At 35.9% G+C, this 15,411-nt stretch overlaps 1 protein-coding gene across 1 annotated transcript in view; it reads left to right on the top strand.

Annotated features, from left to right (window-relative positions):
• Window positions 1-15,411, top strand: part of TYR (tyrosinase) — a 78,264-nt gene that overhangs the window by 23,897 nt on the left and 38,956 nt on the right. The window contains exon 3 of the mRNA XM_036923325.2: window positions 12,848-12,995. Within this exon, the coding sequence (XP_036779220.2) occupies window positions 12,848-12,995 (148 nt within the window). The remainder of the gene's footprint in view (window positions 1-12,847; window positions 12,996-15,411) is intronic.

Raw genomic sequence — 15,411 nt, 5'->3', positions numbered from 1 at the left:
GGAAGCGGACATAAACAATTTTAAACAACCCACTGAAATAAGCAATCAATTTTTTTCCTTTAAAGAGTCTGTATAGAGTAGGACAAATAGAAAAACTGATTATTAAACTAAAATATTCAGGAACTGTAGATGGTATACACCTTCTTAGAGCTTCAAAACACATCTTGGAATAAGGGATCCAAGAAGTTCTATAATACACAGAGCTGTTTTGATTTGTTTAACCCAAAGTATTTCCAACTAATCTGACAATAGAATCTATCACCACCATTGCATTGTGTCTTTTATTTCCCCAAACATTCTTTAAAAACCTTGTGTTCTATAAATTTCAAGAAACTTATTTAAGAAAAACTGGTTTAAAATTAGAATATTACATCTACAGATGCCAAGGGTTAACTCTAGACTCCATCATTTTAGAGCCAATCAGTTTCATGCCAAAGACTACTACTAATTTTTTTACAGGTAAGCTTAAGAGGATCAAAGTGATTTATTTATTTAGGCATAGATTTCAGTAGACATTCGTGTTAGAGCTTTAGCTGAACCCAATGGAAAATGTGTGAGCTAGAGGCTTGTCTCCAACGCCAAGTATGTGTTGAGATACCACTTTCCTGAAGATAAAATCCATCAAAAAAAAAAAAACTCATTAAGGTTACTGTGTTATACAGATCTAGGAACACCAACCAAATTTTATTGTTTTGTGCTCTAGAGAATGAAATTAGAAAATACAGTGTAAATGGTACTCCCAAGGGTTGTGCATTTGTACAATACTGTAAATCAACTCTCCCTTAAAAATCAGAACTTAAAAAAACAACTAATAGCTATCATTTGTTGAGAGATTGTAAATGTTAGGTATTTTAATGAATAATATATGTACCTTTTGTCAACCTTATACTAAGTGATGAGTTTATTTATTATCTCCATTTTATAGGTAAAAACAAAATATATCAGAAAGGCAGAGCCTTTCTGCTTATATCCCGTTGATTCTAAGTTGTAGAGCTGAAATCCAAAATCAATACTGAATTCTGAGCTTATAATCTCATTGGGAAATGTTTAGAAATGCGGTAAATATACTAACGTCCTTGAAGAGAGATCACTTGAACTCAAGACATGAGGCTAAGTCATTGAACATCTCATAGCACACCTTTTCTCATCTATCAAATGGAGATAATATTTCTCAGCCATCTATCTATGAGTGTTCATAGTCAAATAAGACAATGTTTGCTAAATGTAGGAAGCCTCTGTTATATTATAATGAAGAAAATCATTTTTAGGATTTATTCAAAGTATTAGAATTTTGTTTTATCAATATTTTTAACCCAAACTATATTTATTTTTCATTTTCATTTTATAGTAAATTCAGGATCTTGCGACAGTGATCTCACAGTAGGTGAATTAACCAATAGAAGCTTCAAAAGCTTGTGAACTTGGAATTATAACTTCAGTGCTTAAAGCAGCAGAAGAGAATATACTGGTTAAAATGATCGATTTTGTAGGCAGAAATACTTGAAATATGGTAATTAAACAGGGTAAGAAGCATCACATGTATATACACCAAAAGCAACTGTAGTTCTAAGTATTCCTTTCAAGATTCCACAGGCCATTAGTTTCCTAGGATATTGCTGATTAGTGTAGCTCCTTCTATTAATTAGGGTTCGCTTCAAAATATCCTAAGAAAGAAAACCCAAATAATGTGGTTTACAAAGTTATTTTGCTCTCATGAAGCAATGCAGAAGTAGAAAATCCAAGGCTGGTAGTGCAATCCTACCAGCCTTGGATTCTCACCTTCCATCTCTAGATCTTCACTCTGTAATGTCTTCATACTAATCAGTAGGAAGAGGCATGCGTGTCCATGCCTCCTTAAAGGCGCAAGTTAGAAGCATCTCTCATCAATTCTGTTTTATCCCTACAGTCACATAGATATGGTCACACTTAGCTCAAAGGGGAAACTGGAAAATGTAATCTCCAGCTAGTGGCTATGTGCCTCATCACATGTAGTATATATATTATTAGGAAAAAAGAGAGATTGGTGAAAAAAGTAGCAGTTTCTGTCACAATCCCTTTTTCTAGTGTTTGCTGAACTATATAAAACAAAATAATCTTACCCCAGTGTTCTGTTTATTGAGTTTCACATAAAACATTAATTCTGTAGTGGTAAATGCTGTGTCAAAATATTTTTTTACTCCAGACCTTTCAAGTTATTAAACTTGTAAGCATATATACCTTAGGAAATTGGAATGTATCAGAGTGACATGCAAGGATACTCTAGACTGAATGTTTATGGTCCTTCAAATTCATATGTTGAAATCCTACCCCACAATGTGATGGTTAGAAGGTGGGCCTTTTGGATTTAATTAAGCTTAGATGAAGCCTTGAGGATGGAGTCCTTGTGAAGGGAATTAGTGCCCTTCTAAGAGTCCTAACAGAGTTTGCTTCCCCTCTCTGCTTTCCACTGTGTGAGGATACAACCAGAAGTCAGCAGCCTGGAAGGGGGCTCACATCACAATATGACCATGCTAGCACCCTAATCTCAGACTTCCAGCCTCCAGAACTGTGAGAAATTTCTGTTGTTTGTAAGCCAGCTAGTCTATGGTACTTTGCTATAGTAGTGCAAGCTGACTAAAACAGGAGCTGTAACAAAACAACCCCCAAATCATAGTAGACTAACAAATCAGAAATTGATTTCTTGCTCACGCTAAGTCTACTTTTGGTGTTAATGGCTAGTGAGTATCCTTTTACATGGCCATTTTAGTGACTTTATACACCCCAGCTCTTTGATGGATCTTCTGCATCTTCCTGGGAGACAAAGGAAGATCGTGTTTGAAGGGTCCTGCAGGAGGAATATACGAGTCAAGCCTGGAAGTGGCCTGCCTACCTTCTGTCCACATTCCATTAACCACAATCCATGTAGGATCACACCTAAACATGAGGTTGGCTGTGCATCCAGAAGTTTGAGGAAATGAGTTTCATGAACACATTGCACGTGCGTTGGGTCTTTCTGTTTGAGACTTCAATTTTTTTTCCCTCTAGGATCCAGTGATTGCTGGAGGTTTTAGTTGAGATGGAATGCCTCACTTACATTGCAGCCTTGGTTCTTGGCTCTCTTACTTGCCATCACTTTCTTTCCCACTTTATTACACTTCCCACCAACTAGTAAAAGGCCATGAAATTGTTTTCCCTCACCATTACATATTCTGCTTTCCCCACTGCATTTCTCGAATGCATTCCATGATTTTGAGTGAATAATTATTTCTATTCACGTTTTCTTTTTTATAAAAAATCACCTATCTCTTCTCTCCCAACATCTACTATCATCTCTCCCTTGATGAACAATCTGTAACTATCTTTCATACAAGTTGCCCAGGCCTTTCTCTATATACAATTAATTATTCCATCAGAAGAATATTGAGAGGATGGCCTATTAAATAAAAATGTAAGAGCCAAATTCAGAGCCATGATCCATCTTAGTCATAAACCTCAGAATATTTTGAGCACATGCCAAAAAACTTTAGCTTAACTGATTTTAAAATTATGCAAAAAGTTGGGATTACATGTTTTAGAAAGAGAAATAAATATTCCATATTTATTTATTCAACAAACATTTATAAAGCATCTACTGTGCAGGCACTCAGCAATACAGTAAGAATAACCAGTCAAAATGATACAGATCCTTCTCTCTTAGAACTTAGTTTAATTAAGAACTGAACCTTGGGTAAGTAATTATAATCCAAAGGAAATAAATGACTAAAAAGAGGGAAGTTAAAATGTTATTAAACAGAGGGACCTAGTCATGTGTTGGTTGTCAGAGAAGCTCTGACTGAGGATCTGATACCTTCAAGGATGAGACGGAGTAGGCTGGGTAAAGTGCAAATAAGAAAAAGGAGAAAAATTACAAATTCTTTCCGATACCCTAACATAATAGTCTTACAAATTCCAAGAAATTCCCTGTAATTAATAATAACTTCTGACTTCAATGTAGCCCTAATTTTTAGTTCCAAAAACCTTTATCTTAATCTATTATCTTAATTACTCCTCTTAAAAGCCTTTACCATATTTATTATTGCACTCATATTACAGATGAAGGAACTGAGATTCAGAGAATTTGAATAACTTGACAAGGTCACAAGGCTATTGGGTAATTCAATTTTTATTTGGATCATCAACAGGGCAGGTCATGTCCCCAGGTCTTCCAAACAGAGACCAAGTTTTAGAGGAAGCAGAGAATAATGGTTCAGAATCAAACCACCTGGGTTGAAATCCTGATACTATCACTTACTAGTCAGATGACTTTTGGTAAATTTAACCTGTGTTTACTTGAAGTTGTTCATTTACAATGTGAGGATAATCATAATATATCTACCTTACATATATTGTTACAAAGAACACGAGTTAATATTTGTAAATTACTTAGAAGAGTCTCTGTAATGGGAAAATTCATTAAATAATAGTCACTGTCTTACATGCACAGTCTAATTTTCTAACTCCGTATAGAAACTAGATTCTAACCAATGGACTATACCAGTATTTGAGACTTCCAGGGGACAAAAGCCGCTTCAGAAAAGCAATAGTGCTTAACTGAGCTAATGACCGAAGTGCAACAACATGATTGTGCTTTCTACTTAGAATGATTTTAAAAAGTAACCTTTGAGATGCAATTATGTCCTATAAACTCTTCATTCAGTAAGGGAATTAAATTGGACAGAAACAAACATGGCTTCAGGAGGTACACATCTGGGCTTATTGTTGGTAACACATTCATGACAGGAATCTCATTGATTGAGCTGACTGTAGGCCACCTGCAATCCTGTGATAGGAAGCTTATTAAGTACCCATCCAAAGGAAGAGGGAGAGTGGGAACTACTGTGATAGGGCCTTCTCTTCCCTGAAAGAATACATTATGGAAAACAGGACTGGATTAGGTGCCTCAGCTTTTTCATTATACATTGATAGCAATAATCCCTATATTCAAATTGATAGCTATGAAAGATTAAAAAAAAAATACCAAAATGGTATAGGGAAAGAACTCAAGTTTTGGAATGAGAAGACTGAAAATGCAGTTTTGGCATTAGCTGCTCAGAAGACATGTGACCTTTATTATGTCATCCAGATTCCACAATCTTATTTTCTGTAAAATCATGTTAAATGTACTCTCTCTCCCTTATGGGATAGAGGAACATCCAGTGGTGTGCTAGAACTGACTCATCTGCTGTGAGAACAGCATCTTTTCCTAATGATGACATCAAGTTGGTTCCTTGAAATTAACAATCATGGGAATATTTACAACATGGAAATTGATAGGTGCTATAAATCACATCACATTTTCAACATCTCTCCCCTATTTACTATTCTCCACAAAAAAACCCTCTGAGATCTGGTTATTAATCTTTGGCTAGTACACTACTGGGAATGTCTAATGAGAAAATGTGCCTGAAATTGTTTTGTGAACTGTAACATGTAATGAAAATATATTAGAGTATTCATTATGGAAAATTATAGACATATAGGAATTCTATGACTTGCATATGAAAATATCATCAAATGATCTTGCCTAATTAGAAAGCAAAACATAAATGAGACAGTAGGATACATTTAAATGACTTAATTGACTTGTATATTCTAGAAAAGCCCTATGAAATCAAGCCAATGAAGGGATGTCAAAGTCAACTTAGTAGGGTGACTAACCATCCCTGTTGCCTAGAACTATGGGATTTCCCAGGATCAGAACAAGTTACATAATTTGCAGGGCCCAGTGGAAAATTTTTAAATGAAACACTTGGTTCAAAAATTATTCAGAATTTCAAGATAGCAACAGCAGAGCATTAAACCAAGTTATGAGCAGATCTGGGTGGGGAACCCTCAGGTGCACGCTTATGAAGCTATCCCTACTTAGGACACAGCACTTTCACTGCAAAAACCAGAACAGTCTGGGGAAAACAGGGTCTAGAATGGTTGGTTACCTTATCTTTGCTTCAAAAACAGTTAGCATTAACATAAATACATTATCAAAGTTTTAGTACACCTGATGAAATATACCAAATATACCAGGTACTATCAATTCAGTCATAAGTGAAAAACAAGGAAGAGAATATAGCTTGAATGACACTTTGCTTAAGCCCTTTGCTTGTTTCAGTTGGTACAATTTAGTGAACGAAATGACTCTGCCATGCGGTTCAATATTTCTGAGTCTTCCCAAACACACAAATCTAATCTTAGAATATAGAAAGCCATTATAAAAATCTTACCTTAAAACAAGTTTCAGGCAATTTTAAATGAAGAACTGAACCATTATTCTTGAAGTGGAAGATCCCTTTATAGACGTGTTTATGAACTAGAGAGAAGACCTAAGAAAGGCTGAAAAAAATCACTGGATGTATGACTTGTGAATATCCTGTGTATTTATAATATGTATGTAAAGAAAATGTTTACATGCGTGCATGCACACAAACACAGCATACACACAACAAACACAGAGGGTACCAAGAGGGGAAATAAGTCTGATGCTTAAAATAGTAAACAATTTAAAGTGATAACATGTGAACTAATATCGCTCTCCTTTACTGAGTTTATGGAGATGACTATGACTAATTATGACTGATTCACCATTGTCTTTGTGCAAACAATGAAAATACTTGGAGCAGTTGTTCCCAAATTTTAGTGTTCCTTAGGATCACCTGGAAGACTTGTTAACACAAATGATAAATCCCACTGACTTTCCAATTCAGTAGTTCCCTCTTAGGGCTAGAGTGTTCATATTTTTAACAAGTTTACCAGTGACATTGCTTGCTCTGAGATGACACTATTGAGAACCAGAATTTGTGGAGCATTTGTGACTTTATCACCTAATACTACACGGTAAGAAACAACCATCTGCCACTACATTTGCTTCATTGCTCCATTCCCAATAGTTGAAGGAATTTCCTGAATCAAATTAAAAGTATTTTCTAATAAACATAAATGCTAATTAATTATATTTATGCCTGTAGAGCTAGTACTTTGAGAAAACTTTAAATTGGATTGAAAGTTAATGCTTCCATTATACTTAGGGACTTGCTTAGATCCAGGATCTTTTTTTGATCTGCAATATTATATTTCTGCTGCAAATAGTTTAAATTATAAGCCTTTTAAAAGTACTCAGCCATCAAATACAACCTCCTAAAATTACCGTGTGTAACCTTGTGAGGCTGTGCACTTCATAGTTTCTGAAATTAACTTTCTTAAGAGAGTCTATCAGGTTGAACACAGCCAGGGGGTCTAATATCATTTCTCTTCTAGCCTCAGACACACTGATGTACATTTAAAAATTTTTTTTGGTTTCTTTTCTCCCAGTTATATTTCTGAAACTCAATGAAATATTAAAATAGGTTAGAGAAGCACATAAAATTAAATTAAATCAAATAAACTAGATGTACTCTGCTCTAAAGATTTAACTACATCCTGTTTTTCAAAATCTGACAGGCATGATAAAGTGCAACATGTATACCCCAGCTCTCTAGAAAGGAGAAAACTGAATTAAATAGGATGATACATGTGAAAATACCCATCCAGTGTCTGCCACATAGTAGTTGCTCAATTTTTTAAACATAATTTTCAAAGGTACACATCAGAGCACTTATCAGTATGGAAATATATCAAGGCAGAAGCATGTTATGTGGGATTTTAAAGACAGACACATTTTTGGGCTATCAGAATATAGATGAAGAAAATTTCAAGTACAGGAAATAATATATTCAGAGGTAAAGTTTTTAAAGTATGAACTCAAGTTTAGAGGATAGAGAGCAATTTAGCTTAAATCAGTGAATTTCAACCCTGGCTGCACATTAAAATCACCTAGGGTATTTTAAAACATCAAGTGCCTGAGCCCCATTCTATACCAATTAAAACTGAATCTCCAGAGGACAGGGATAGCCATCAGCATTAAAAACAACAAACAAACAAACAGAAAACCCTCTAGAGTACTATTGAGGAAGAAATGAAAGAGAAAAAGACATGGATTGACAAGTTGAAGTTCCCTATTTCAAGGGACTGTTAGCACTAGCCTGAAACTGTGTTTATTAATTTCCCAAAGGAATGGAGCATCAGACTTGAAGGCATAACACAGAGTAATTTGGGCAACTGCCACTGTCCTTTACAAAGAACTTGGAGCCGTTCTGGCATCCATGATGGCTAACAAGGTCCCTGCTGGCTTATCAGACTTCCCATCAGGGGGAATCTCTGGACAGTTGTGAGGCAATAACACATTCTGCACCTTGTTGATAACAGGTGGAAATAGCAAGTCAATAAATTCATTTCATAGTGCACAATAATATGAGGCTCCCAAGGTGCATCACCAAGTCAGTACGGACACAACCAGGCTGCAACGCACAGGAAGGAATAAGGGTTTTGGAATCACCCAAAACTACTTTCAATTTCTTGATGCCTTCATTTACTAGCTTGAATTTGGATGTGTTATTTAACTTCTATAAACTTACATTTTCACATCTATAAAACTGGGACAATGATAATATTCATACCACAAGTAGCCCTGGGACTCAAATGAGATCAGATTCAAGAAAGACTTTTGAAAAGCGTGATGTAAAAGTTACGATTATTTGGTGCCTAGAATTTCCTTTTCAACTTGCTCTTCCAAAAGAGAATAATCTCAGCAAAAGAAGCTACTTATGTTGGTGTAATTCTTATTTTTTCAAGGTGATTTTCTGGCTAAAAAAGTGAATTGTGTGAAGAAGTAAAATACAAAGTAGTTTGTTCACATTTGTGCATTATTCAAATCCATGGAATTTTCTCTATTTGGTCGCATAACAAGTAGCCAGTAAAGCTCTTTGAAGGCCCTTTAAAGATTTTGTGGAAAGAAATGTATTTTTCCTATTCCTGATTTCTATAGGATATAAAAGTGAAGGCTTGAGAAGTATTTTATATTTGTTTTTTTTTAAGTACAAAGGTATGCACGATGCTGTTTTGGACTGTGGAAAGTCAAAGCAAATGATTTGGTTTCTACTTTAGAGGCATTTCCAGTCTAAATGGAGACACAAAATATATACAGCTCATCTAAAATTGTTAACATAACAATTGTAATGTAGGCTGTCTGTATCACAATGATTATACCTATCACAAAGAGGCTGGCATCTGTCCACCCTGCACCTTTGAATATTTCTGAGCCCGCGTCACAGTGCACTCTGACAAGCCCCATGTGCTGCTTATTCTGATGTCCTTCTTCATATCACTGGAGGCTTTCCTAGATGCAACATCTGGCAAGTTAGCAAAAGAAGTGAGGAAAGGAACATGAAATCTTGAAAGCACTCTTAGAATGCCAATCCTACTTTCTAGAATTGCCCAGGAGCACTTGATATTGGATGAGGGCGGGCAGGAGGCAGGTTTCGGTAGAGCAATGGAGTCAGGAAGGAGAAAGGTGTTTGATGCTGGGATGGGTCCCAATGGCAGGGAGTTGTAGTGGAAGACTTTCTGCAGCAGGAGCACCCCATACTCTTGGCTGGTAGCTCATCTGAGCACCCATGTATCAAACACAATGAGCTCAGAGAAATGATAACTTCAGGAAGCATTCATTTTGCTCCAGATTCAACACTAGGTGTTTTGTACTGACTGTCAGAATTAATCCTTACCAGAATCCATGAGATGGACATTAATTATTTCCTCTCTTACCACTGAAGAAAATGAGGCTCAAAAAAGATAAATAACCTGACAAAGTGTATAGTCTCAGTAAGTAACATAGAATGTACACCCAGATCTGCTTAGCTCTAAAAAGCTTTTCTCTATAGCATTATCTCCAAACTGGGATAGACACACTGCTGCAGGTTCACTAAGACTCTCTAAAGGGGACATAGCACAGAGTTTTAGGAAATTTATTTCCAGGTCCTCCTCCTAAGTGTAGTTTTCTAAAAATGAATCTGAGAAGGTTTCTGAAGGTTCTCCGTAATCTCCCCACTTTTCATGATCTCCCTTCTCCGACTTCTCAGAGGGCATACCTCTCACCTATCCTGAATCCATTCTCAACACAGTGCATTCCCAGAAGGGGCAAAAATTTGCAAGGCGCCAAACAAATGGAGAATTCCAAATATTGGCGCCACTCTCGCTAATAAAAGGTATGACTTTAATAAATAGGTAGCAAATGTCTTGCAAGTCAGGTGGTTTATTTAAAAATTCATAATTTAGAAGACTTTTCATTAAAGAATTCTTGATTGAGTTGTCTGATGATGGATCAGATTACTCTGATGCTCGATCAGTATGTCATTTTTGGCATATGTAAATAAAAAGGAGTTCAAGTAATTAGGTGAAATTACTACAAGAAAATCTTCATTCACATCTAATTTATGAAACAAAGTTTCTCATCTGTTTTCTAAAACTGAGTAGAAATTTATGCTGAACTTTTACCGTTTGTAGAAATGAATAATATTCATGCATGGGTATATGAATTTATTTTTAATTAACAAAACTTTCATCAATATTAGTAAGATTATTACATCAGTAGTATTAAGAAATGAATTTTCAATATAATTTTGCTTTTTTATATTCAATAATTATTTTGTAAAATATTTTGTATATGTATGTGATTTTAAAACATTGTTTATTACTGAAATGTTTAATAACCTAATTCAAAAGACAAGATTATTGGCCACATAAAATTTTTTTTAAGTAATTTTAATTTTTGTACCTATTTTTGTTGTAGGAAAGTATGACAGACTACTAAAAGAGTTTTTTAAAAATCAAGAATATTTTATATAACAATTAGGTATAATTCTAAGAGAAAATAAAATAAAAATGAGATCAAGTGAAAAAAGGAAACTCCATAAAATTTCAGTCTGCAGTAGTTTGATATGGATGATGGTGAATAAGGTGGATACATTTTTTAAATGATAATAAATCTTCTGTTTTAAAAGTATACTTTTTGCAATATCCCTGAAGTCATATCTGGTGAAACTGTTAATAATTATGATTAAAACAATTTCAAATCTATTTATGACAGACTACTAAAAGAGTTTTTTAAAAATCAAGAATATTTTATATAACAATTAGGTATAATTCCAAGGGAAAATAAAATAAAAATGAGATCAAGTGAAAAAAGGAAACCTCTTTATGTAAGAGCCAACATAAACTTGGCTTTAAAACCTTCCTTTGATGCCAGTCAAGGATAAAAGCTTGAAGACAATTGCTCTACAGAAGCTTGTCCTCCATGGTATGTGATTTATTGCTACAGAGGAAAGGCAGTAAACCAGTGCATTTGAGAGCTTAAGCTCTAAAATAAAACAGGTTTGTGTCCTAACCTTAACTCCTCAATTTGCTTTTTAATCTTAGACAAATTACTTGACCTCCTTAGGCCCCCTTTTCCAAGTTTACATGATGGAGATGATGAAGGTACCTAATTTGAAGGTTCATTCTGAAGATTCTAGTAAATTAATCATGTCAAGCTCTTAGAAAAATTGCTGCATATAGTTAAGTGCCATGCACATATAATCATAAACGTTTTCATAGACAGAGAGCTCAGAGGGGACAGAAGTGTGTGCAATTAGGCTAGGCTTCCAGAGGGAGCAGGGCTTGTTGGTATGTTCTCCAAGAATGAGTGCAGGAAGCTCAGAAGGAGGGAAAAAAAATCACAGACTTGAGAGTGCAGAAATACTGTGAGCCACAATGGTGGGAGACAAGACATCAAATGCAAATGTCAAGAGCTACAGCTTTAAAAATGAAGAAGTTGACAAGAAAATACTCCTCACTGCATAAACCTCCCTCCATAGCCAGACCTCCACTATGTTATCGTACCTTTTCAAAACTGTAATCTTACACAGTTTCTACTTGTTTGATTTCCAAATTCGAAGTTTAATAATACACCCCTTGCTATATTTCCCCAATTTGCTTTCTGCTTACATTTTAACTTTGTTACTCTGACTTTTTTGTCTGCTTTCTGAATCTGACTTCTACTTATGTTTTATGTTTTGCTTAAATGGGACTCTGAAGTGTTAACTTACTCTCTCTCTTCCCAGGGAGTGTGTGAGAGAGAAGACAAAATATCAAGAGCTCAGCTCTTGCAGTTTAATTGATATAGGTTAAAATCCCAACTCTACCACCTCCTGTGTAGCCTAAGGAAATTCAGAACTTCTCTGAGCCTTAGTTTGCTCTTCTTTCCATTGGGGATAATAATTTCTAATTGACAGAGTTGCTGTAGATTGGAGGACAGAAATCACAGAAAGCATATAGCAAATTAACATTCAGAAAATAACAACTTTTATAATTATTATCCCCATTATCAGTATCCCTGATATAATGAATGGAACCATTTAATGGAGTTCTGATTAACTTTGAAATGATTGTCTTGCAAAATCAAACTCATCATGACCCAATGTCCCCCAGACTGTTGAAGATGAATCGTAATGTGGAAGGTTACAAGTTTTATGCTTTCTCTGGAACCAGAAACCAAAATTAAAAGTAACCACCAGAACTGGAAAGCAAGAGATACATAACAGGCTGGAAAGATCTGTTCTAAGCACTGTTACAGATTAAAATGAGACTGACTATGCTGATTATTATAACAGGTCTTACTACTACTCACTACCTAAAGGAAGAATATAGGAGAAAGCACCAGGAGGGAGCACAAACTGGCTCAGCCTGTTCAACCTGGTTAACCAGCCCCTTGGACCCAGGTTAACACCATTCAATTTCTAAAGATCTATTAAATACTCACTGGGTATCCAGAATGTAAAGAACTGAAATACAAAATGAATTTTATTATTGATTTTGTTTCTTTGAGTTAGACTTTTAATTGTAGCCTGTAAACCAAATGAAATAATTACTTAGACATTCAACCATTAAGACAAGCTAAATTTTTTCCATTCTTTTTTTTGACCAACAGGATTTGCTAGTCCACTTACTGGAATAGCAGATGCCTCTCAAAGCAGTATGCACAATGCCCTGCACATCTATATGAATGGAACGATGTCTCAGGTACAGGGATCTGCCAACGATCCCATTTTTCTTCTTCACCATGTATTTGTTGACAGGTTAGTTGATACTTCTTCATAAATTATGTGCTCAATGGTGTTAAATATAGTGTGACTTTAGCTATTATATTAAAGCTAATGAATTATGGTGGTCTATCGTCTTCGATTGGGTTCTCCCAGAGATAGACCCTAGACTCAGGATTTGAATGCAAATGTTTTATCAAAGTGTTTTGTTAAAGAGAAACCAGTAAGAGAATGGGCAAAGCAGGATAAGAAGAAAGAAGTACAATTTCAGTTGAAATCCCACACCCAGCCAGATCTTGGAAGAGTGTGAAAGACATCTTAGTTTGTCTTGCCTTAAAGGAACTGAGTTTTTGCACCTCTGTGTTAAATAGCCATTGGCTATAGGTTGCCATACAGTAGGAGTTGTGAAGCTCCCAGGGACTAGCTAATTCCAGAAAGGCTATGCAGCTCTAGTGCCCAAGGGCAGTCTTTTGAAGGTTTCAGGGGCATGTGGTTAGGAGAAAAAGCATGTAGAATCAGGTCGCTGGGCACACACAGCTGGCATCTAAAGCCATCTGGACAAGACATTAATCTGCTACATCTCTCATCAACATATTTCTTTTCTCTCTAGCAATATTATTTTAATTTCTTCTTTTCCAGCCTCAGACCCTCACATATAAGCAGATACAATGTTTGATCTCAACTACTGGCCAGAACATCTTATGATTAATTCTCCAGACAGGGTGCACATGTGGCCCAACTAGTGGGTTTAATGTGATTCCATTTTCCTGGAAAATTTCCTCCTTACTAACCCACTTCCATTATATATGCAACATCTTAGCTATATAGATTTTGGACTTAATCTTAGACGATGGTAACAGAAAAGAAAGTACATGAAGGAAAGTCAGTTGTCTATTTCTGGAATTCTTCACGTGGGGAGGATATAAAGCTTTAAGTCATGATGACAGTTGTAGGGCTCTTCTTTTTTGGTCCCATCTGAGGTAATTTTCTCACAACAGCCAATGAATAAAGGGCCCAGATTTATACCTGCCATTAAGATAATACTGTCATTCTCTTTGGTAAATATAACAGCTTCTATTTTTCATGTTTGGAAGCTAAGGAAGTTGAAACTGAAATTTAGATGTTTAACTTGTCATAATCTCCAACACACTCTTGTGACCAGGAACATGGACATAATCTCAAATAAGAAAATGACCATTCGTCTGGAAGGTTATTAAGCAGATTCTTATTGCCGTCATGGCAACTCTGTATTATAGGAATTAAGTAACATCCCAAGTCAAGTTTTATTCAGAAATTAGTTTTTAAGAAAGTGTATAAGCACCAAAATTATAACAATATAACATCATGATCATCTATACCCATATATAAAAGAAAGAGGAAGGGGGTTGGCAAAACATTTTATCAAAATAGATAGATTGAACTCTTTCTACTGAGTCATTTTTTCATCGTATAACCCTTGTGGATTTTTTGGCATTTTTTGATCTTTAGTTTTGTCCCATGAACTTTAAAGAATTACAGATTTCCTAGACACCTGGATGCCCTAGGCAAGGAATCAACAAACTATGTCTTATAGGCCAAACCTATCTCCTGCCTTATTTGTAAATAAGATTTTATTGGAACACAGCTACAGATCGATCATTTATACATTGTCTATGGCTGCTTTCATGCTATAATGGCCGAGCTGACTCGCTGGGACTGAGACCATGTCTTGCCAATGGGTTTCAGCCCCAGACAAGTTCACTATGGATTCAATGTGACCCAAGAATTGACAGTAGAATGGTCTTGGGGTGAATGCGTTTGTACCCAACTTTATTTCCACGGTGGCAGGTCAATCACTAGAATTCCATCCACTCAGAGCGAGTCTGCAGGCAGCAAGCCAGTCACCATCTCTGGGCCTCTCTGCATAGCCATCTCAGTCTCTGTCCTCGGTGCTGCCACCACTCCAGCCTCTGCTCTGCTTTCCTGAAGCCTTGCAGCCTTGCAGCCACGCCACCATGTCACCCAGAGAGCACTGGGCAGAGCTCTTTATATAGAGTCAATAACAACGTATTGCCCACATGTGTGTAGTGAGCTAGTTGACCAGGGCCAAGTGAGAATCCTGGCCAAAGGCACCTTCACTTTATCCACAGACCTATGGCCCACAAAGTGGAAAATGTCTAGTTTGTAGCCCTTTACAGGAAGTTTCCTGATCCCTGCCCAAACACAGAATTCCACACTTATATTTCAGATGAGAGGAAAAGTTGATCTTTCACTAGATCACCTCTATGTATATTTATAGAAAATGCTGTAATTGAATTCCATGTCTGGGGGCATGTTTTTTTTTTTTTCAAGAGAAAGAAAGCCATTATGCAGATACATGGCTATTAGAAGCCACTCTGGTATCTTTGAAAATTAAGATTTTCTGCCCTCTTAGAATTCTCTGTTAATCCTATCTTACTATTAGATAATTATA

This window comes from Manis pentadactyla, chromosome 9 (assembly GCF_030020395.1).
Source record: "Manis pentadactyla isolate mManPen7 chromosome 9, mManPen7.hap1, whole genome shotgun sequence".
In the NCBI taxonomy this organism is placed as follows: domain Eukaryota; kingdom Metazoa; phylum Chordata; class Mammalia; order Pholidota; family Manidae; genus Manis; species Manis pentadactyla.
This window is presented reverse-complemented; position numbering and strand designations above follow the sequence as displayed.